The sequence below is a fragment of the Melanerpes formicivorus genome, unplaced genomic scaffold (assembly GCF_026170545.1).
Source record: "Melanerpes formicivorus ecotype bairdi unplaced genomic scaffold, bMelFor1.0.p_v2 SCAF_3, whole genome shotgun sequence".
Classification (NCBI taxonomy): Eukaryota; Metazoa; Chordata; class Aves; order Piciformes; family Picidae; genus Melanerpes; species Melanerpes formicivorus.
This window is the reverse complement of record NW_027142355.1, coordinates 17,426,657-17,451,027: the sequence shown is the minus strand read 5'-3', so window position 1 is coordinate 17,451,027 and position 24,371 is coordinate 17,426,657. Positions and strand designations below refer to the sequence as shown.

Sequence of the window (24,371 nt, the reverse complement as noted above, 5' to 3'; positions counted from 1 at the left end):
GAAAGGAGGAACGATGAAGGTGTATGAAATTGGTCAGTTGATTTTTTTGCAGTAGTATAAATATCTGCAGCCAAGGCAGGGTGAGCTGATATATGGTAGTAGTTTTCAATGGAGAAGAAAAGAATAAAAATCTTGTCAGGACTTTTAAAATTTCAGTCTCAGGTTGTCTCTAAATCTAGAATTTTTCAGTACTTGTAAAAACCTAGCAGCATTCAAAATTTATAACATGGATTTAAAGGATATGCAAAAGACATTTGTAGAGGGAAAGGGAAGAACCTCTTAATGTCAAAAGTGACAAAGATCTCAGAACTGTGTTGAATACTCCTGGGCTGACTTCTCTGACAGTCACATTCTTTGGAATTGTCTCATCATTTCCCTTAGGCTAGAAGGACTGTCTGCTCACACTTGATACTTGTCTTATGTTTAGACTAGAAACAGTTCAGGGTCAAAATTAGATTTCTGTATTCAGGACAGAAATTTCCATTTTCTGCCTGGGGAGAAGTATATTAGCATTTTATACCTATGTTGAATAATCTTCATATCTAAACTTCTGAACATCTGGACTTGTAAATACCAGTCTTGATCACCAGTGTTATGTAATAACTCATTTGCTCTGCATTGATATATTTCCAAGAGTCACTTCAGTGTTGAAAGGATGTAAGCATTACTTTTTGTTTTATACATCATCTTAATTTTAAAAAATAAAGAGATAAATCCAGTCTGAGATTTTTTTCCAATATAATTCTTAAATGGGAATTTATCACTGATAGAAAGAATTAATTTGATTTGTGAAGATTGCCTAGAACATTGTTGAAACACTGGCAAACTGTTGTTTAAGGAACTCTGTGTTGTTTAAAAAATTAAGCTCTCTATTACTTTTGGATAACTTTACTGCTGCAATTTACATTTAATTTTCATTTTATTTTCCAATATTTTATACTAAATTATATGTATTTTCCAAGACAATATGAGTTCTTTATATGGTGAAGCCTAAGGCAAAACTTTGCTCAGCTCTGAATAATCAGAGGTTTCTGAACCAGCCCCGGTTGCAAAACTATACACTTTTCAGAATTGTTATTCAGGCTTATGGTACAATTCAATTAATATATCTCTCTCAAGAAAAATAAGATTCACACTTTGAGCGAGAGCAACAAACAAAATACTTGCTTTTTCTATAACCTTTATAAATGCCAGAAAATGTTATTTGAATTGATCAGTTATGTTTGCTTTTATTAAGGGTTAGGAAGCCATGTCACTGGAACCTCCACTCAGATTAGCCACGAACTGGAAATTCATTTCACTCTTCTTGTGCAGTTTAATTTCTCCAGTGCTATTTTCTGACATAAGAATGCCACCTAGTGACAATAACATGTGCTTCTTAAACTAGAACTAAAACATTTGTAAATCCACAAGGATATGAAGTATATATTCCCAATGCTTAGTTAGTTAAGGGAAATTTCACCCACACATAAATAAAATGTAGAATTATTGCTGATATTCCATGAAAGTAAAATATATCCTATATCACAATTTTAGATAGGTCAGATAGAGATTTTTTAATACATGTGTAATCCAGTCATACCCAACTAGGTGCAGATTTTCGGCACTTAGTTGCAATAACTGTGTTGTTTCTCCCTGTGGTTGCTTAATTTGTGAATGTCACCCAAAACCTTTGAAAATGGGGACTCAATTTCTGCTCCCTCCAAAAAATTAGGAAGTATTCATACCAGTTGTGCAGGATGGATGAGATTTCAGGTCCTGTCCCTACTCTGATGAATATTTTAAGGATAGGAACACAAGTTACTGCTGGACAGGAGTAAAGTAGACTCTTTTCTTTGCCCACTGAACTTCCAAGTGCCTCAGCCAGCAAATATACCCAACCTGTAGTAATTTCAGATAAAGTGGAACAGATCCAGTTGGCTGACAAGAATATCTCCTCAGCCTAATAAAACATGTGCTTGTTTATAGAAACAACTTCTAAGGTAGCAGGTACTGCTTCTTATCTGTCCAGCAAGGGAGATAACTGCATCTAGGCCTCCAGTGGTTTTAGCACGTGCTTCATGAATTATGCTGTTATTCAGCCATGTTTTGTTCAGAGCCAAATCTGATATCTATGATCAGGAAACACTCCCCTGTTTTATGTCCAGTCTGTGGATTCAGGTATGGTTTACCCTTTTGTTCTCACCATGAAGTGTAGCCTAAATCAGTGGTTTGCTGCAGATATCATTATTTTCTGTAGCACTGCAGCCTCTGAAACCTGCTGCTCCATTTTCATCCTATTTTCTGGCTCCTGTGATTATGACTCATAAAACCAACATGTCCTTTCCAGTTATGGGGCCAAACAATTTGTTGCTTCTCATTGGCAAGACATGGGCACATCTGGAATTGCTCAGAAGCAAACAACTGGTCAGAGTCTTTGAACTGCTGAAAACTTAGGTGACAACAAAGAGTAAGTATCTCTAGGGCCATTCACCGTCTGAATGATGGTGAGATCTTTAAGCATAGGTGTCTATGTTCAGATGTGGCAGATGTTATTGTGGTATATATGGTTAGATGTTAATTTGCTGTCTTCACGTTTTCTGTATGAATATAACATGAAGTCATTAAGGGAGATTTGAAAATGAGGCCAAGTCTATGAATAAAATTTAAATTCTTGCTCTCATTCTGTTCTAACTGTAAATGTTACAGTGCTGGTTGGAGCAATGTCCCTATGCTCCTTAGACTATATGTGACTTACTGACTTGCCCTCTTACCTGAATTTTAGCAAAATTTAATGAGCTATGTGTCTAATGCACTTCCTATCATATGCAATGAAATTAATAAGTAGAGATTGACCAAATTTTTTTTTTTTCATGCATGGTCTGCAGGTGATGAACTTTTTACTGGTCTCTACAGTGACTACTGGGGAAGAGATGCTGCTCTGTTTCGCACCATGAATCGCATGGTCCATCTCCGAACTGAGCCTGATAGTGAACGCCTGTTGAAAGGTATGGGAAGGAGAAGGAGGAGCTTGAGATGTTTCAGATGACTAGACAATTCCTGTTTAAAACAAATTTAAAAGATTCTGTTCGTGGATATGTAGATCCATTTAGAGATAACAGGATTAAATTGTCTTTTTACCATTAAATTCTTCATGAGCCCCCTGCCATGATGAATAAATTGAAGTCTTTACTTTGATTATATATTGGATCATACATGGGAAACTTTTAAATCCTTAATTCTTCACTTAAAAGACTACTTTTCAGTTATACTCTGAATATTCTATACTATTTCATTATAAGTCATCATATTTTAATTATCAATTTAATTACTGGTAGCTTCTAATTAGAATGCAGTGCTTTATTTTTTTCCCCTAGATGAAATCATCTTGCCTTTATGCTGCACTAAAACAATTCTATCTCTGACAAGTTCTGTAGTAAAGAGATGTCACAGAATAATGCAAAATAATAAACATATAATGATCATAAGTGAAACAAGAAGTCTAAGAAGGTTTGTTTATTTGTTTGTTTTTAATAAGAAAATTAAAATATTCCACGAAAAAGTATTAAGGAAAAAATATGATGGGAAGTGTAGAACTAGTTCCATGATCTTCAACATGAAATGCAATTGAATTTTAGAATGGCAATTTCTGTGAAATGGAGAAACAGAATCTTATTTTGCTTGGAGAATCGGAAGCTTGTTTTGCTTTGCTCCAGAAGTATTGCAATTGCTTGTCATAACAGTGACATAATTACTTTTAATATTTGGCAAGGAAAGTCTTTAATGTTGATTCATATGGTGAGCATCATCTTTTCAGTGAAAGAACATAGAAGTTTCTTCCTGAAATTTCAAGGCAGTTTTCTCTCAAGTCAAACCAGAGAAAACAGTTCTGCTGCATTGTTCTTCCTACACAAATTTGACCTAAAACTTGAATTAAATATTTTTGGTTAAAAAAAAAAATGCTTAGAACATATATGCTTACATCTGCTTAATGGCTAATATTTAACAACTCTGCTGAACCATGTATTGGCACAAACCATTAGGTAAATGTTGACAGCATGCAAGTGAAGTTTCTCTTCTCTTATTTCCAGAAGATTTCATTGTTTTAAATACTGAATTCTCTCAATTATGGCCTCCAACTTTGCTTTTCATTTTGTTTATGCTTGAAATTTAAATGTGCATGTTTTAGGTGTATATTAAAAACAATTCTGAACATTATCAAGTGCTGTATCAGTGTCTTAAAATGCAATGACTGTTTTCACAGAGAACAGAAAGTTAGAAAATATTTCCATGATCCACTGCTTCTTAAGAAATCATAACTGAATTACATCCTCATTTAAAGAACTTGTACAAACTTTGCTGCAATTCACTGAGATTAAATCAGCTTTGCTTAGTACGAGGTTAAAAGGGACACAGGCATGCACTGAATCTGAACTTAGATTTCAGTTTTGCAGGAACATGTCAAATCAGGAAAACTTTGGAAGGTTTTTATTTCATGACAAAGATACACAAGGCATATTCCATCTACAGAGATATATATTTTCATCTAACATCTATTAGCTGAACTACCAGAGTTTTTTCTTGATCTAAAAGCTTCTTTGTCTAAAATTGACATTTCTACACCTGGTACATATGAGATCTACAATGATTATCTACAATTATTATTATTATTACTGCCCAGTTATAGCCTAATCCAAATTAAAATATATAAAACTCAGAAAACAGGATTGAAAAGAGGTCTTTTTCTTCAACACATACAAAGGAATATTGATGTGTGACTTGGAGCTGTGAAAATATTTTGATGTTAATGTACTCCACATGTTCTATAGATACAAAGAAAAAAATAATACACTTTCTCCCAGTGTATTCCCTTTTAGTCGCTCCTTGACTGACAGATCCCTGATGCTTTATTTTTTTTTCTATGAGATAATTTTAAGGATTAAAAATAATAAGAGAACAGTTTAATATACTTCAACTAAATTTTGTTTTCCTTTAAAGAACCAAAATTTGTTGGCTCCTACATGATTCCTGACAATGAAGACCACGATGATAACAAAGTATATTTCTTCTTTACTGAGAAAGCATTAGAGGCTGAGACAAGCACTCATGCCATATATACCAGAGTGGGACGCGTATGTGCGGTAAGATCCTTTTTCTGATTCTCTTCTCTCCCAGACAAATATGGCATTTGTCAATGCATGAGGTTATAAACACCTCCTCCCTGGGGGTGTTTAAGGCCTGGTTGGATGAGGCCTTCAGCAGCCAAGTCTAGCTATGTGCCTCCCATGGCAGGGAGGTTGGAGTAGATGCGGTCCCTTCCAAACTAAGCCATCCTATGAATCTATGTGAGAGCAAATTATAGGACTGAATGAAAATACCCTTTACCATTAGAAAATTTAAAAGCAATCCAAATTCTGGGCTTGTAGTTGCAAGAAGAAGGCAAAGTTCAGAAATCTTGTTATTCAACTCCGTATATCTTTGTGTTGATATGTGGTAAGAGTAATAACAGTTGCTCACAGGACTCTCTTACCATCCAAATCATATCAAGGTTCCACCACCCTTAGTGTTGCCTTTAGATCCAGGGTTTCTTGCAGCTCTCACAGCTAACATGAGTTGATGTTCCCTCACATTCCTGGTGAGAGGACCAGCCCTAACACCAGTCCTATTTGACATTCCCTCTTGTCTTTCTATTCTTCCATCAAGGAATAGACTTAACTCACCTACATTTGTGCAATGTCAATGGCTACCCTATCAGACAGCTGGATAGGACAGAAGGCAATGAGCACAAACTGAAACATGTGAAATTCCATATGAATGTAAGAAAACAATTTTTTTACTGCCAGAGTGGCTGAACATAGGCAACACAGGTTGCCCAGTCTCCTTCCTTGGAGATAATCAAAACCTGACTGGTCACAGGCCTGAGCAATTCGATGAGTAACTTACTTAAAGTAACTTTGAGCAGAGCAGATGGACTAGAAAATCTCCAAAGGTCCCTGTCAAACATAGCAGTTCTCTGGTTCTGTATATTTTGAACACCTTTTTGATTTTCATGGGTACTATGGAGGGGTGCAATGGCAAGCACCTACAGAGTGCTTTGGTAGCTAATTGGTGTTTTCATTTTATCTCTCGTTCCCCTTCCTCTTTATAGCAAATAAGGAAAAATATGTGTATAGTAAACTAGAACAAGGGATTAAATTGCCCAGAAAATTATTATCACAGCCAGGAATAAGGTTTACCAGAAGGACCAGAAAAGTCATGAGGACCTTACTTCCCTCCACTGCTCTGCATAATTATCAATTTTCCACTTAAACCAAGGGGCCAGTGTGTGATCCCATCTCTCTTTGGCTCCCTGGACCCACACACAAGCAAGAGATCTCAGGCAGTTGTTAGAGAGGAGCACTGTTAGTTTACAATCCTCCAGATTAAGCTGGCCATAATTGGTCCCCTCTGAAAAACTGATGAAGTTTGAGCGCATTTCTTTTCTGTTAATTGAACCGCAATAAAGCTGATGAGCAGAGCTAACCCACTGGGACTACATCTGCTTTATTAAAGGAAGGAATAAGAAGTTTATTTCTTAGCATCTGATATTTTTTTCTGAAAAATGTATGTTCCAGCTCCTAACTGTAAGGGATACATTCCTAAAACTCTTGGGCAAAGAGTTAAAAATCTTCTGTCATCTCAATGTGTAGTGTATGTCACATATGCTTACCAGCATACTACTAAAATTTCTTAAGGAGTACTCACATATAACTTAAAACATCTGAAGTATGCTAAGTACCACATTGCAGCCTAAGACATTGTTGCCTAAGTTGGCTTTCTGAACTCAAGTCTGCTTCAACCTCTGAAGTAGAATTCTTTGGCTTATGTTCTGGTAGATTATTTTAATAATCCCCAACAGTCTGAAATAAATCCAACTGAATGTCTTCTCTCTAGCCATGGTTTAAACCAAAATTCCACGACTTTTCTTCTGCACTTTTCCAAAGCTCCAAATCCTTTATCATTTGAACATTAAGTTCACAGCCATATACTATAATTCAAATTTAATTTAATGAATGCAAAAAGTAGCTAGCTGGTGAGTCAAGAACTAGCTTTTTACATTTTCACCCGAGCCATAAAAGCTTTTGCAGAAGAGAGGCATTTTGTCTTTCTGTTTTTCTGAGGAAAATAAATATCGGGTTTTGTGAGATCTCAGTGTGAAGTTGAAGAAATCAATTAATTCTAGTAGTTTAGAATGAAGTTGTGATAGGAGTTTTGAAAACCTAGAACAGATCCTTCAGCAGCCAGTTACACTATCTGAACATAAGGTCACAGCTCTGAAGACACTACCCAAAGGTTACAGAATCTGATTACTAAGTAGTACTAAATGCCCTCTTTTCTTGACAGTCCAACAGTCCCAGCAGCAAGAAAGAGATGAGACAGACATAGCAAAGCAGAAATTATTTAAAGTTGCTGAGAAATTGTTAGAATATCACAGAAAGACAGAAAAGCCTAGGTTAGAAGTTACCTCAGAGACTATTTTCTCCAACATCCCTGCCATGGGCAGGGATGGTTCTCAATTAGATCAGGTTGCTCAAGGCCTCATCCAGTCTGGCCTTAAACACCTGCAGGGAGGGAACATTCACAACCACTCTAGGCAACCAATTCCAGTGTCTCACTGCCTCATACTGAAGAACTTCTTAAGATCCAGTCTAAAACCCTGTGAGAAACTAAAAGCTTGTCTCTCCTTGTGTGACTCAACAAAGATAAAATCACTTGCTGCTTGCCCAGACAATTGCTGATATGTGTTGGGCAGAGCCACTGGAACGACTCTTGGAAGGTGCGAAGACAACATCGCTCACTGGACCACAGCTGGCCTCACAACAATGGATCAAGGCCACCTTCGGGAATATGCATATAACAAGATAACCCCCACCCATCAAGTACCCTGGAAAGGGAGGATGATGAGAAAATGGAATGAGTGTGGGGGCATGTAGATGGAGAAGGAGGAGGTGGAGGCCTCCCCCATCCATCCAGACCCCTGCCCAAAAACACAGGAATACACAGAAAGATTTCCTGGGGAACGATACCTGGATACTTACCTAAGGATGTTTTCCTGGCCCCTGAATTCCTGAGGGACAATACTTGGACACATACCTAAGGACTAAAAGCTGTATAAAAGACTTGAGCAACTACTGGCTTGGCAGAAGAAAAAGGAAGAAGAAAAACGGAGATGAAGGAAAACACAGAAGAAGGACCATGCCGCTGAGAAAGAAAGCATGAGAGAAGGAAAAGCCCGGGACAATGCTGCTCCAGAGAAAAGAGGCCGTGGAGCCTGGAAGAAGCAGTCTGAACCCTCTCTCCATGTCCTAAGTTCTGCCTGCTGCAACTCATGGAGCTGAAGAGGTTGCCTGGAGGACCACATCTCTTCCACAGCCAAAGCCTCAGCGCTGTTTCTCTACAGACCCAGTATCTCCTGCAGCACCTTTCCTCCACAGACTCAAACTGTCTTGGGGGAGTGAGGGGTGTGGTAATATAATTCCTTTCCTCTTCTCTCTCTCTCTCTCTTCTCTCTCTCTCTCCTTCCGATCCATCCACTTTATTTATGTAATAAATAGTCTAGCTGTTGATATTTTTGCCTCGTTTGTGCCTCTAATTTCACATCATGGGAATATTCAAAAAGAACTGAGTCTCTTTCCCTCTCCAGACTGGGACAAACCTTCAGCTTAAAACTGTTCCCCTTTATCCTGTCTCTAGACACCCTCATGAAAAGTCCCTCTCTAGCTTTCCTGTAGGCTCCCTTCAGGTACTGAAAGGCAGATCTAAGGTTCCCCCAGAGTCTTCTCTTCTCTAGACTGAACAATCCCACCCCCCTCAGCATACTTAAAACTCTCCATGGGTGCAACACAGAATTAACAAATTCTTACAAACCCACAGCTCTTAGAGAGACCTGGACTTGATCAGTGCAATGATACTCGAAAACTGACTCTAAAGAAATCATACCAGTAATAGAGATGTGGTTTGGGAATGCATAGTTTTGACATTAAGAGATACAGTGAGTGGCTACTTCAGCAGAGATGTTTGTGCTTCTGGACTTTCTCCTTCAAATTACCATCAGTGTTTGCTTTTTTTACACAGAATGATATGGGAGGCCAGCGGATGCTCGTGAATAAATGGAGCACTTTCCTCAAAACCAGGCTAGTTTGCTCTGTGCCCGGGAGGAATGGAATTGATACATATTTTGATGAATTAGGTAAATAACCTAGACTGCAACAAACTTAAAATCACCGTAAAAAAAATATAGTTCCATGATAATACATCCTGCTGTCAAACATTGCACTCGTATTAATTAATAGGGAGTGGTTGTCAGTGCTGTTTCCAGCATATATGAATATATATGGAGTTGACTATCATCAATTAGGACTTTGTGTATTGTGTCTGGTTTAAAATTTTCTTTCAAAATCTGCCTAAAAGCAAATATAAGTAAAATAGGATTGCATTTTTAACAAGCATTAAAATTTCTCTTTAGAGGCTGAGACAAACTGTTCACTACCAATAACATTCCATTTGTATTTTACAGAGGATGTATTTTTGCTGCAAACTCGTGATAACAAAAACCCAGTTATATTTGGCCTCTTCAACACTACAAGGTAAACAACTAGAAGAAATAACAGCAGCCACAGAGGAATGTTTGAACAGCCTGTTGAAGAGATAGAAGCTGCATGATAAACATGCCTTAGCAAATATATAGTAAACAGTTTAAGCCCTGTTCTATTCACAGTGGACTTCCTTGTTAATGTAAAAGCTCTTCCATGACACTCAGGGTTTTGAAGTCTCAGTCAGTGATCCAAGCTATCTGGATCATAACTTAATTAAATGTTTCTCTGCTTGAAAATTTCCTAGTATCAAAGTAAATCACACTCCTGCATGCTTATAAGAGTGGCCCATCAGAGCCACCTGTATAGCTCTAAGGGATCTGTCGTAATTCAAGTTTAAGTAGATAGCAAATTAAATACCTGTCAACTTCTTAGTGAAGCATAAAACACCAGCTGTGATGTTGCTGTTGCTCCTTATACACTGCAGCCTAGTTCAAGAGTAAACACACAGCATTTATTTCTTGAATATCCAGCTGTTAGTTTAGGAGCAACTGTGGTTTTGGCATTATTTCTCTCTCCTGATTTATTTGCTTGGAATAAAGCAAGGTAGATGTCATCCTCTAAGGACACAGTTGCCTAGAATTTCCTACGGGTTTCCTATGCCACTATAGAAAGGTAGGCAACTAATTAAAATGATCTGAAGCTTTCAGAGTTAATTTCATAGAGTGCAGTGATGTTCTTTTAAAAAAATAATTAATTGATTCTCTGGAACTAATAAATAAATTTAATAAAATTTAAAAGTTAAAAGGAAACTTCTATGTGGACTGATCTACATGGGAGTTAGATCTTGGTGATGTAACTAACACCAATCATCAGCCTCATTAAATACAAAAAACTCTTCATTTCAGTCAGAACTAGATAATTCTCATAATTCCAAAGTAACAACAACAGGAAAAAGAGAATAAAAAAGTTAACTGCTTAAGTAATTAACCAAAGACATATCAGTCCTAAGTTCAGTTTGCTGCTCTTCATCTGTATTCATAAATAAGTAATTTAGAGCCTGTGTTCGTCATCTTCATATTTTGAAATAACAACATGGAGCTTCCTCAGAGAAATGTATGAATACAAATATATTAAAGACTTTCTAAAAACATTGGACACAATAGTTATAAGAAAAGTATATAGCAAACAATAAGTATTTTTATCTCCCTGAATATTGTTAAAATGTGGCTTATTTTAAATAAAACAATATCAGTATTATACATACAGAACGTGACATATTTCTTTAATAATATATTTAAATTTTACTTCATAGCAATATATTTAGAGGATATGCTATATGTGTTTACCACATGGCAAGTATCCGAGCAGCTTTCAATGGACCTTATGCACACAAAGAAGGACCAGAATACCACTGGGCTCTATATGAAGGAAAAGTACCTTATCCTAGACCTGGTTCGGTAAGTGCAATCTGGTTTTCATTCCTTTGCTATGTAAATAAATCCAGCAAGAAAAGTAGGCTACTGTTCACATACTAATTTTCCTGACTTCACAGTCCAGGATACATTTCACAGAATCATGGAATGTTTTGATTTGGAAGGGACCTCCAAGGGTAATCTAGTCCAACCTCCCTGCACTGACCACGGACATTCTCCATGAGGTTAGTTTGCTCAGAGCCTTGTTGAGCCTCACCCTGAATATCTCCAGAGATGAGGTCTCAACTACTTCCCTGGGCAACCTGTTCCAGTCTTTCACCACCCTCACAGTAAAGAACTTGTTCTTAACATCCAATCTAAATCTATTCTTCTCTAATTTCAAACCATTGCCCCAAACCTTTTGAAACAGTCCCTCTGCAGCCTTTCTGTAGGCCCTCTTCAAGTACTGGAAGGCTTCTATTAATTCTCCGCGAAGCTTTTTCTTCTCCAGGCTGAGGAATCCCATGTCCCTCAGCCTGTCCCTGTAGCAGAGGTGCTCCAGCAATCTGATCATTTTCATGACCCTTCTCTGTCCTTCTTTGAATGTGTACTCTATCATTTCTGACAAAGTGCTCAGCAATAAGTTTAATCATGTATTAGAACCATGTATTTCCCAAAGGAAAATAGTGGAACTAAGAATGTAAGTTTTCAAAAAATCTTGTTGGGTTTTAAATTTAGCAACCTTGTGTTAACATCTTAAGGTCCAAAGTTAAGACCTCAGGCAGCAGGGATAGAAAGAACTACCTCTAAAAGGTGGGTCACATGCTGTGTTCAGAAATAATAGTGTATGTCTGGGAAGGAAGCCCATTTTCTATTGAGCCTAGCACAACTTTTCCTCTAAATTTAACTGGCAACATATTTTTCACTTCTAAATCTTGATAACTCTAATAAGAGTTATCAAAAAATCATTAAAATATATTTTAGATACATGCAAAATTATCTAACGAAAATGAGATTATTACTGGAAAAAAACAAGCTTACCCAAGGCAATTCACATTCCTTCAGTTACCTGCTGAAATGAAGGTATTTAACAAATGTTAAAGGAAGATACAAAAAAAGGTGATCCACTATTTCAATATCAGGTGATTTTGCTTCCTTTTCTCATCACTTTTCTCCAAAAAGTATCAATTTTCAATGCTTCTATATTTAGACCAGTGCCCAGGTTAGAAATATGACATGTTTTTTTAACAGAAGTAACTGATCAGAATAAACATGTTTATAGATAAGGAGTAACTTCTCTATCACATGAGGTTCTTCTCTCAAGACAGGTTCTTTCTAGAAGCAATGATTTAATGTCCTCACAATTCATCTATTTGCTTTTACACGTCACAGAGTGAGTTTTATTAACTTCAAGTTCCTAAACTTATTAACGTTGGTTTTCTGTACCCTTCACAGAGAATACAGAAATATTAAAATATTTCAAAGAACCAAACTCAGAAAAATCACTCATGCTTTTCTTTAATTTTCACATTTCTTTAAAATTTATCTTCTTTTAAATAAGCATTAAATGAAGAAAAGAAACAAGACCTATTTTGAAAATGCAATTAATCTGGAAACCACTGTAGCACACTCTGAAACCATACATGTGCTGCCATGTAGAGAATTGTCCCTGCCTGGAACTTAGATTTTTCATCTGGTAAATAGAAATTCTGGAGGAAATCACAAGTGCATGACTAAAGACAAGCAATTAATTTCTACAATGGATTCCTAATATTCATGTTGATTTTTCAGAGGCCATGTAAATAGTCCTCATTTCAAACCCTTTTCCTGTGTCACTCTGGTTTTCTGCTATTTCTGAAGTTTCTGTCCCTGCAGTATCTTAGCCTGGGACTCTCACATCCCACCTTAGGGGGTGAGAAGAGTAGGCCCACATCACTGCCCATTAGTGCAACTTGAGGATGCCCTTTGCATTGCAGCTGCCCATCAACAATACACAACCAGGGCACAACCAGGTCTTCCATCACTTTTCCCTCTTTGTCACAAGTCAGGAGGAGCCCCACAGCAGGCAATGCCAGGCTAGTTCAGAGAAGCATGCTTACTTCTCCTTGTATCTTTTCAGAATACATTTTTTTATCCACCCATGGCAATTGTAATCTGTTGCAAAGCTGCTTTTGTTTACACTTACTGAAAGTCTACCCCTTATCATGCCAACACTGTGCAGATTTTTGACTCTTTACAATGTGGACATTTCTAATAGCTGTCTGGCTAAGTCCCCCCGCCGCTGTTTTCACACTTATCACTTTGTCTTCTCGCTGGTCTCCCTCTCCTGAGCTTAACAGTGTAGCAAATGGCAGCTGGCTCATTGCTTTCAGTGTTTTATCTTTGCTAACTCAATCAATATTCTCTTTTATACTAAAAGTAATCATTTGCAGAAATAATCATTCCATACAATTCATTTATCACTGAATCACAGGAATGTGAAGTAGAAAAGCCTATTAGCTTATCTAGTCCATGCAAGTATAGCTTTTCTCCCTGTAGTATGATTTCAAATACATGTCCTCTCTCATTTTAAATTTATGATTTCCCTTGCTTCTCTTTGGGTTACAGATATAAGTCAAAATACACAAGTGGATGATCCAAAAAAGAGATTATCTAGGTTTTAAACATTATGAATATGCTTTGCCCATCTTGGCCACTGAACTACCACTGTAGCAGTGCTGACATCAATACCAAATATTTTCTTGTTTGTTTGATATAGATCAAAGTCACTGAAATTGAGTTGGGGTTAAACAATCAGATAACTAAGTTACCACATTTTGAGCAAAGTGGTTAAATTCAAGTGAATTTTGCTTTTGACATTTTGTATAGTACATTTACAGTTTTTGCAGTTTTACCAAATAAGGAGAGAGCACCATTCATGGACTGTAGAATAGTTATGTATTTTACAAAGATGATACATTTCAAGTTTCTTAAATGATATTAATCTCTTTTTCAAGGCAGTAGGATGCCTCATGTATGTTATTTGGACTAGCATTAAACCCATAAATGAACTCAGTATTAATGACTACAATAATTACGTTCATATCTCCTAGCACTGAAGATTAAATGATATTTTTTTGGCAAAAAGGGGAGAACACTGAGCCAGCACTTCAGTAAAGCTGACAATGATTTATGGAAAGGCTGCCCTATGTTCTGCTTTTTTTCAATGCTTCTCTTCCTTGTCTCTGAATGGTCACATTTGAATCAGACTGGATTGTAGCTTCCCCAACAGGCAAGACACAGAAGTTCAGACAGATATAAAATAAGAGCTTAAGTGGTTTTCCTTATGTTGCGGAACATGTTAACTGAGGGATGATGTTTTCCTGGGTGTTAATCAATGTAACCATGTTTGTCTTTCTTATATCACAGAGCACATTAGAGACTGAAGCAGTTGGCTGTGCCTGCTGAGAAAGGATTACTTGACTCATTTTTGGATGTTCATTTACAGCACAGTTTAGATGTCTTTTTCAATTCTTTTGCAGTAGTGTGAAGGGAAAGCATGTTTTGAGCTATAGATCACAGCTTTAGGTTTCACACTCCAAAGAACAGCATATTGGTAAGCTGAAAGGTAGTGGGCTACTTTTCCCATTATAGAAGTGAGAGCGACAAGAGGCCAAAAATAACCTCTGAGATGTCTCTGAGAGTCAGCACTCTAATCATAGCTATTGGAAGAGTAAAAATGGACTTTATAAAGAATTGGAGCATAAAGCAAAATAAAAAAATAAAAAAACACAATTAAGGGTCACATGGGTTCTGACAGACTCTGAAATTCACTGCTCTGATGTCTGTTTGAAGCACTGCTTCTGCCATAATCTCTGCTCCTGATTTGCTGATTCTTTTAGTGCACGTAGACTGTGAGGCTTCTGCGAATTACATCAGTTACTTCAAAAATGGTGCTGATAGATTTCAGAGATGGCTACATCTACTGTTTCCTTTCTGGACTATTTGATTTTATTTAAATATGTTCTGAATTTTTTTTTTTATTACTTTTTTCCAGGGTTAGATCTTTACCTGGGAATGACTGTTCACTTGATATGCTGCTCAGTGTATGGAAAGCAGAGGCCTAGCCTCATGCTCCAGCTGTGTCCTTTTATTGCAAACAACCAGAGAAATTCCATCACTAGGTTGATTAGACAATTACTTTAAAGTCAACACTGAACAAATACTTCCCTGTAGCTAAGTCCAAAATGTGGAAGCAAACATTGCTCCACTTGATAAGTGCAAGTTTGTTGTTGCCAATTACAGTTGACCACAAGTTTAAAATTACTGTTTCCAGTAAACATAAAGAATATTTTGTTTCATTTTATTGATTGAAAAATCCAATTGAAATAGAGAAAGGCTGCTACTGTGGCTTTGCTTGAAATGCTTCTAAAACCACACTGTCTTCTGAATGTTTGGAGAATGTAAATGGCTACTGAGATATTTCCAGCTTGATCATAAATGGTTTCAATTAGACATCATGAAGCAAATTGGAAGTGTAGAATCTATGTTCAATATGGAACACTATATCCTTCACAAGGCATCTTAACATTAACTTCTCTGTTTAATGCATTAAATTATTCTTAACTGTACATTTGACCAAAGGAGTAAGCCTCTTCTAATCAATCATTGCCATAAAGTCTATTTGCTTTGCAAAACAGTAGATTTATCAATACAAACATTGACATTTCAAGCTAAACAGTGATATATAATACTGTCATCATGAGTTGGGAATGAGAATCAAATGTAATACTGTTAGAACGCCTGAGAGCAAGAATTACTGTTGCTGCTGGCATAATTTTAAAATGTGCTTAATTTCTTATGGTAATACACTTTGCAGTCAAAAGCAATAAAGAGTAGAGATTGATTTCAAGCGTTAGTGTTCTGCCGACTTCACATGGTTGTGTCTCTGCTGGAATAGGAACCCCCTTTCTCCTAACTCTTACCACTGGACATTTTGATTACATCTTCAATATGAAGTTGGGGAAAACATAAACATATTTTTTTGATAAGGAAACCCCTTTCTCCTAACTCTTATCACTGGACATTTTAATTACATCTTCAATATGAATTTGAGGAAGACATAGTTTTTTGGGCAAAATCTCTATTTATTCTGCTCTTAGTATGTCAGAGAGGAAGGACCTCTCTCTTTCTAAATATGACAACACCAAAGTTCTGTTCAGGATTTCCTTTTTTGACCTCTCAATGTTAATAATCTACACATATGCATAAAACACAGAGCTTGTTGTCCCAGTATCCCCCTGTGGTCTTCTACACTTATTTTTGTGCCAAGTTTTCTCTAGACTCTTCATTCTACATGAAAATTATGCCTGTCTTTGACAATTTATTTGTCAAAGCTTTATGATAGTATTGTTTTTGTGTTTTTGCAGTGTGCCAGCAAGGTGAATGGTGGTCTGTACATTACCACAAAAGACTACCCTGATGAAGCAGTCCATTTTGCTAGGAGTCATCCACTGATGTATCAGCCCATCAAGCCTGTTCATAAGAGACCAATACTAGTTAAAACAGATGGAAAATATAATCTTAAGCAAATAGCAGTGGACAGAGTGGAAGCTGAAGATGGGCAATATGATGTCTTATTCATTGGTACAGGTAAACTAAAGAAAGCAAGGAATACAATGGATTTAATAGGGTTATTTTTTTTTTGGGGGGGGGTGTTTATTGTTGTTTGCTTTTTTTTTAACCTACAGGATGAATGAAATTAAGTTGTATAGAGACCAAAAATTAAATAGCAAGATTAATAAGAAAACTTAAGAAAATAAAAGAAAAGCCTAGAACCAGACAAGACTTTAGTCACATCTAATCGGCCTGTAAAAACTTTGAAGCTTCATAGATTTGCATCTTATCAATTTAACAATGGAAATGATATTGCAACTAATTTTGACCATTTTGTCTAGGAAAGCAGTTACATTGAATTATTTTTTGTTAATGAAATTCTTCTGATAAACACATTTCAGTGTTGAGTGTTCAAAAGAAGCATATTTGTAGAAGAGCAAAGGATTATTTACATTAGTGCTGTTTTCTAGGCTTTTAAATGGCCTCAGTACAGTCTCAATATTAGAGTTTGGGTGGTCTATAAAACCTTGTGCCATGTGTCACTGATTTTCTGTGCACCAGATTTAATAATGGTGCCTTGACTGTTCATACTTTCCACTAGAGTTAGTGACTGAGATATTTTATCAAATATTCTTTTACACAAGTCCTGTGTTCAGCAAAGTTGAGTCCAAGGGGAATTAAGTGTATTTACAAAGCTATGCTTTGCTAGCACCCAACAGGTGCTTAGTTTTCTCAAGATGTCTAATCCTTGTCTAATGAAAAGAAATTCCAGCCCAGGAATCTGGGCTTTAGAAATCCATGAATGAACACTTCAATCTCTGATTTGACAAGGCTCCCATGAAAAAACTGCTACTCTAGGTAACATAATGGTAGAAAGGGTTAAGTTTATTTTTTCATCCTAGTCCAAAACCTGCTGTGCAACATAAATAAACAGGGTCTTAGTGCTGAGAGGAAGTTACCTAAACATAGCAGTGCAGGTTAGAAAGGCTCATCAAAGACGAAGATGGAACATCCAGGCTAACTTTCAAATGTCTGTCAACAGGATTTGAGAAGAGATTTATTTATTAAAATCAGAGCTAATAATGCAATTTCTTTTTACTGTTACATCACAAAATGGATGTTTTTGGTTATAGATTCTATTTGAGGAGTGGTGTATGACCCCAGTCTAACAGTTTGTCTTTGCATTTGCCCCTTTGATCTTTTGCTGAAACATTTTTCCCAGTGCTTGCCTGCTAAATATTTCCCTTGTAAATCAAAGGTGACTGAAAGTAACAGAAGAAAGGAAGTGATATTTGCTGTTGTTGATGACAGATTTGCAGATTAAGGAAAGCAAGACTATTCTAATAATAGTCAACAAGACAAAGCTGAAGTAGTGGAAGACCATATGCTATTTGCATGTATTAATTTCCTGCAGCAGTTGTAGTGACAGTGAGGCTGATAAATCTAAACTCCAATGTGCCCTAGAGTTTTTGAAAGTGCAGCATCTATTTTTGGTACATCTTCCTTTGACTTACACCTTCAGCTCAACAACAGTTCAATGATTCCCTAAAGGAGGGCAAGAACTTCAGAAAATGAGCCACTGAAAGCTTATGTACTCTTGGCTGGAGGAACAGAGCTGCGGATAGCAATTAAGAATAGTTTGTTTCCTACCCCATTTCCCCCCCCCCCCCCCCATTTCCCACCTTTTAAATACTTGGATCATATAATTAAAGCTACTTTACACTCTCTTGCCTTAATAGATTTAACTCCTGCCTATTCTAATTACTTTTTGCGAAATCAGGTCACCCTCATTGATCCTTTTGCAGCTCAATGAGAAGTTATGATCCAGTGTGTGAAAAATAAAGTCAATTAATCATAGAGCTCAGGGATGTCTCAACTGATCCTTATTTGCCAGGAACAGATTGTCATACATGTTTATTTTCTAAGAACTCTCATCAATAGGAGCAAAATGCAACTACCTGTATTAATAAATTTCAATCTGTTTTCAGTTTGAAAAAGTAATTTAATGTATTTGAAGGCCATATAAATGATTTAACCAATTATAATCTTTAGTTTTGTTGATTTCTTTTTTTATTTTCAAATGTATTCCTAGACAATGGAATTGTGCTGAAAGTTATTACCATTTACAATCAAGAGACAGAATCAATGGAAGAGGTGATTCTTGAAGAGCTACAAGTATTTAAGGTGAACTGTGCCATATATGAAGTACACAAGCCTTGAATTTTCTGCACAATTATACTGTCTAAAAAAATCTGAGGACAATTAAGTAAATAATTACTGTGTTAAAAAAATTCTACTTATACAGTTATTTTATGACAGGAATTCTGAAACATATTGCAGAAAACCAGGACTACTGTCTTTCCATTTACGTTTTTGGAGGTTGTAGTGCATCTTTTAATTATAAACTTACTGCATTTGAATTATTTTTCCTTCCTATCCAATTAAGCATTTAAAAGAATATAAATGCATGCATAAAAATGTGCCTAGTATAATCTTGGAAGATTAAATGAGGTTCAGATAAAAAGCCCCAAACAATCCTCAGGAACAGTGACTCTTAATCTCTTTTCAGTGGGCAAACCAGAGTCCTAATGAGGCAAAACTCCATGGTTTTAAGAATAACTCATTACTAAAGCTCAGTATTTACTACGTGAAAAAGCTAGTACAATGAAATTGTCTTAGTAAGTATTAACATCATGTCATGTTAGCCACAAAAGTAGGAGGCTAACCTTCTTGGAAAATCTAATATCCAATCAGACAAATGTAGTACCTGCATTCACTTGTTACCTGGTGTGTGTGTGTGTGTGGTATGGTGTGTGGAAATCAGAAATTGGCTTTTTTAATAAATCTGCTTTTCAATACACTATATCTTGCTGTTGCTTCAGGAAATCTGAGCAGAGGGCAGAGAGGACAATGGTAAAAGAAGGAATTCCTGCTATTTTTATCTTATCTTCAATGAATGTTTTGTTATAAAGAACACTCCACTTATCACTTTCAAGTAGGACAAAAGAGATTCAGCGGTGGCAAGAGCTAATGTCATGTTTGACAGGAAAATTGTAGTGTTCCTGTGACTCTGATAATCCTAAATTAAGTGTTGGGTAGTTGTTTTAAGTAAACTCTTTTAAAGAAATTCTTCTGAAAGTCACAGTCGCCTCATATCTGTCTGTAGCATCAGAACTTAAAGGAAGCAAAGTATCTAGCAAAGCTGAATAAGTAAACATCAGCAGAGTTTTACTTAATTTATTGTCATAGAATTTTTTTCCCTAAGAAAGTAAATATTTCCTATTTTCTAGGTACCAGTTCCTATTATTTCTATGGAAATATCATCAAAAAGGGTAAGTCTTTGACAAATTTGAAATTAGAAGGTTGTGACTTAAATGTAACAAAATTATGAAGTGTATAGACATAGGTAGGTAGGTAGATAGGTGAATCTGTAGGTAGGTAGGCAGATCAGTAGGTAGGTAGATAGATAGATGGATAGACAGACAGAAAAAAGGATATAAACCACCAATGAGATCTGCTCTGATAGGTGTAGTCTTTTTGTAATATAAACTTACAGTTGTATGTTCTGTTTCTTTATGAAGCATTTATGGTTTTGAATTCTCCTGAGTTCACACTATCATTCATGTCACAACAAGTAAAGCCCAATCTGTTTGATGAATTGCTGGCATAGCAATCACAGTGGGGAATATCTTGGTAGATACGGCAACTCACAGAAAAGTTCCTCATTGATAAATACAGACAGACCTGAACTCCCTGGGGATATCAGTGCAAAAAGAGTCTTGCTGGATCTCCCACATATCCAGTTGTCCATGAAAGGCGGGTTGAATCTGACTCCCTTTGGAGTTTCTGCTAGTTTTGGCTAATATAAATACCTAATTTATTACTCTTGTAACAGATTACACCATATCACAGATTAAAAGATTAAAAAGGAAATACTGTATATGAAGTGAAGTGGTCTTCCTCCACTACAGCTAGCTCCCAAGAAGAATGCCAACTCTATTCATTCAATAACTACCTGCAAAATCCATAAGGAATTGTAAAAAAAGCTGCCAAAATAATCCAGTGTTTGAAGAAAAAAAGTACTTTATTTTTTCTGGATATGGGACAAAAGACTAGGAGAGAACAGGAATATTCAGATATAAAATTTTACCTAATGGAGTGACTTCATGGCGTGTGTGTGTAGGGCTTCCAGAACACTGATAGTAAAGAATTATCAAGAATTAACTGAGTTCATCTTGTTGAATGTAGATAAACCTAATCTTGACATAGGATGCAGTTAGTACTAAGGTACTAAGTACATGCATCTGGTACTAAAGACAATAAATGTTAAAAATCAACATTAGGAACAGGGTTGGTACCAACTAATTTTATCTTTAAAATGGAATCTGTAAGAAGAAGTCTATTTAAAAGTTCAGTTTAGGGGGAGGGGGGATAGGGGAGAAGAATCTACATAGCTTCTCAGCTTGACTATTTTGGCTGGTTTCTTTTGAGCTTGGAGTTTGTGAATCTGTGGAGATACCCTTGCCAGCTTTGTCAAAATATCCTTAAAACACTAACCAGTCTTCACTAAGTCAGTGGTACAATAAAATATCATGTTTCAGGGCTGAGTTAGTATCTTCAGAGCCTGGGAAGGAATGTTCTTCTTTGATGTTCAGTTGGCTAGATATCGTATGCTTTTTGCCCTCTTCTGATGAACCAAGAATTAGAGTAGTCTTTACCCCTGCTAAAAGATGAAAGAGAAAAATACCATCTCATATGTCTCACTGAAAGTGTTCTTCATGTCTTTTGAGACAATCACACTGCAACCTTTGCAGACAAGAAAGAATTCCCCTCAAAAAAAATAAAAAAAATAAAATCTTAGGTTTCTTCTTCATTCCAGCCATATTGAGTTCCCACTGCTATCATCTGGCTTACTTCATATTAAAAAGTCTTCAAGCATTGCTATTACCATATCTTCTAGTCTCTCCCCCAGCATTTCTAAGATTAAAATTTTTGTGACCTAATCAGATACAGTAGTTATAATTAAGAACAAAAAATAACAATCTGAAATAAAAATCCTTTTTTTGTGATAGTCAAGCCAGACTAAATGAACTGCCTCTGGTTTTGATCTTTCAGAATTTAAAACTATTACATTTTGAAAGATTGCTCTAAAAGGTGGAAATAGGGACTAAGTTTGACCATTAGGTTTAGCACAGTTAAGTATTCATTAAGAATCCCTTTTCTGACTGAACAAACAATTCTTACTGTAGTTCACACTGCACATTTCTTGGTTAACTTGTTTACATTCACTATAAGAAGTTTGTGTTTTTTTAATCAGATCCATGTAAATTCAAGTTATTCTTTTCTGAATTTATTATGCCATCAGCTCATTAATCAAATTGGCCATCTTTCACTTGATCTGAAGAGGATATTTGCGTGAACTCACAAGATTCAGTCTTACACTAATGCTGAAAAAAACCCAAACCCTACTGCCTCAAACGGTCACAGTCCACCCCTTCTAAACAATTTCATTGGCTGCTCATACTGTCCATTCAATCCAAGACAATATTTACAGTTCGTAAGCAAAGTTCATGGTCCATTCTGGCTACACTCAGATGTAGATGATTCAAAAGTCCAAGAAAATCAGGAAATGAGAAAAATGGAAAACAGTTTATCTCTTTCCCAACGAAGCGAAGAAAAGGGAGACAGGGATTCTCAGGGTCTCTTAGTTGACTCAGGGCTCTCAGGGATCTCAGGGTTCGTGCACCATAGATTCCTTGTAGATTCTTCCTTTGGACGTGATGTAGCTGCACCAAAGTTTGAAACTAAACTCTTTAAGCTAAAGTTAAATTTCTTCATGGAATACACTGAATTTCACCATTCTCTTGCATTACCCAATAAGTGTGACCCGGACCTTCAGCTGAAACCACCCCTCGGACAGGTTTAGCCTCTCCTGAGGGTGAAAATACCCAAACAGTTTTACCTAGCAGATTCTTTTCCCTAACAACAGGAACTCTATCGCCTTCTACTTTCTGTAGCATATCCAAATATGCAGGTCCAGCTCGGTTCACTGAACCTCTACTATTTACCAGCCAGGTTGCTTGTGCTAAATGTTTTTCCCAGTTTTTCAAAGATCCACCTCCCATGGCTTTAAGAGTGGTCTTCAACAAACCGTTGTAGCATTCACTCTTCCCTGAAGCTGGTGCATAGTAGGGAATATGAAATATCCACTCAATACCGTGCTCTTTTGCCCAGTTCTTTACAAGGTTGTTCTTGAAATGAGTTCCGTTGTCCGACTCAATCCTCTCTGGAGTTCCGTGTCTCCACAGAATTTGTCTCTCCAGACCGAGAATGGTGTTGTGTGCAGTTGCATGCAGTTGCATGTGGAACTGGATAAGTTTCCAACCATCCAGTGTTTGCCTCTACCATAGTAAGCACGTATTGCTTACCAGAACGAGAACGTGGTAGAGTAATGTAGTCAATCTGCCAAGCTTCACCATACTTGTACTTGGACCATCTGTCACCATACCACAAGGGCTTAAGTCGTTTTGCCTGCTTAATAGCAGCACAAATGTCACAGTCATGGATGACTTGTGTGATAGCATCCATAGAAATGTCTATGGATCTGTCACGAGCCCATTGGTATGTTGCATCTCTGCCTTGCTGTCCTGACGAATCATGAGCCCACCGAGCTAAGAATATCTCACCTTGACGTTTCCAGTGGAGATCAAGATTAGAGTCCATGTCTACTTGAGAAACTCTTGCAGCTAGATCTGTCTGATGGTTGTGTTGTTGTTTGTCAGTAGCTTTGCTCTTAGGAATGTGAGCATCAATGTGTCTCACTTTCACTGGAATTCTCTCGATTCAATCAGCAATGTCCTGCCACAGGTCAGCTGCCCAAATGGGTTTTCCTTTCCCTGCCACCCACTCTTCTTCCAGTTCTTTAGCCAACCCCATAGAGCATTGGCTACCATCCATGAGTCGGTGTAGAGATAAAGCTTTGGCCATCTCTCATGTTCAGCTATGTCGAGAGCTAGCTGGGCAGCTTTTACCTCTGCGAACTGACTGGATTCTCCTTCTCCATCCTTCGCTTCTGCAACTAGGCGTGTTGGACTCCACACTGCAGACTTCCACCTTCGCTTGTTCCCAACAAGACGACAGGAACCGTCTGTGAAAAAAGCATATTTCTTTTCAGCATCAGAAAGGTCATTGTAAGGAGGAGCTTCCTTAGCACGAGTTACTTTCTCCTCTGGAGGTTTAGCACAGTTGGTACCTTCAGGCCAACTTGAGATCACCTCCACTAGACCAGGTCTTTCAAGATTTCCCATTTGAGCTCTCTGTGTTATCAGAGCCATCCACTTAGACCATGTTGAGTCTGTAGCATGATGTGGTGTGGAGCCTTTGCCTTCGAACATCCAATTCAAAACTGGTAATCTGGGAGCTAAGAGAAGTTGTGATTCAGTTCCAGTTGCTTCAGAAGCTGCTTTTACTCCTTCATAGGCAGCTAGAATTTCTTTCTCTGCTGGAGTATAATTTGCCTCTGAATCTCTGTAACCTCAACTCCAGAAACCAAGAGGTCATCCACATGTCTCACCTAGAGCTTTTTGCCACAAGCACCAGGTTGGACCATTGTCACTTGGTCACTTGCAGCCGTGTACAAAATGTTCTTAATGTCTGGACCATCTCGGATAGGTCCCAGACCCATTGCTTGAATTACCTCTTGCTTTATCTGGTCAAAGGCTGCTTGTTGTTCAGGTCCCCAGTGGAAATGGTTTCTCTTTCGAGTCACATCATACAGAGGTTTCACAATCTGACTGTATCCAGGAATGTG

The 24,371-nt window shown here is 37.1% G+C and overlaps 1 protein-coding gene across 2 annotated transcripts in view; it reads left to right on the top strand.

Annotated features, from left to right (window-relative positions):
* The window catches only part of SEMA3E (semaphorin 3E), a 123,173-nt gene that overhangs the window by 83,823 nt on the left and 14,979 nt on the right, over positions 1-24,371 (top strand). For both annotated transcript variants that reach the window (XM_068167869.1, XM_068167859.1), the window contains 8 exons: positions 2,868-2,987; positions 4,978-5,120; positions 9,094-9,208; positions 9,536-9,605; positions 10,867-11,011; positions 16,375-16,597; positions 18,654-18,745; positions 19,852-19,893. In XM_068167869.1, the coding sequence (XP_068023970.1) occupies positions 2,868-2,987; positions 4,978-5,120; positions 9,094-9,208; positions 9,536-9,605; positions 10,867-11,011; positions 16,375-16,597; positions 18,654-18,745; positions 19,852-19,893 (950 nt within the window). The remainder of the gene's footprint in view (positions 1-2,867; positions 2,988-4,977; positions 5,121-9,093; positions 9,209-9,535; positions 9,606-10,866; positions 11,012-16,374; positions 16,598-18,653; positions 18,746-19,851; positions 19,894-24,371) is intronic.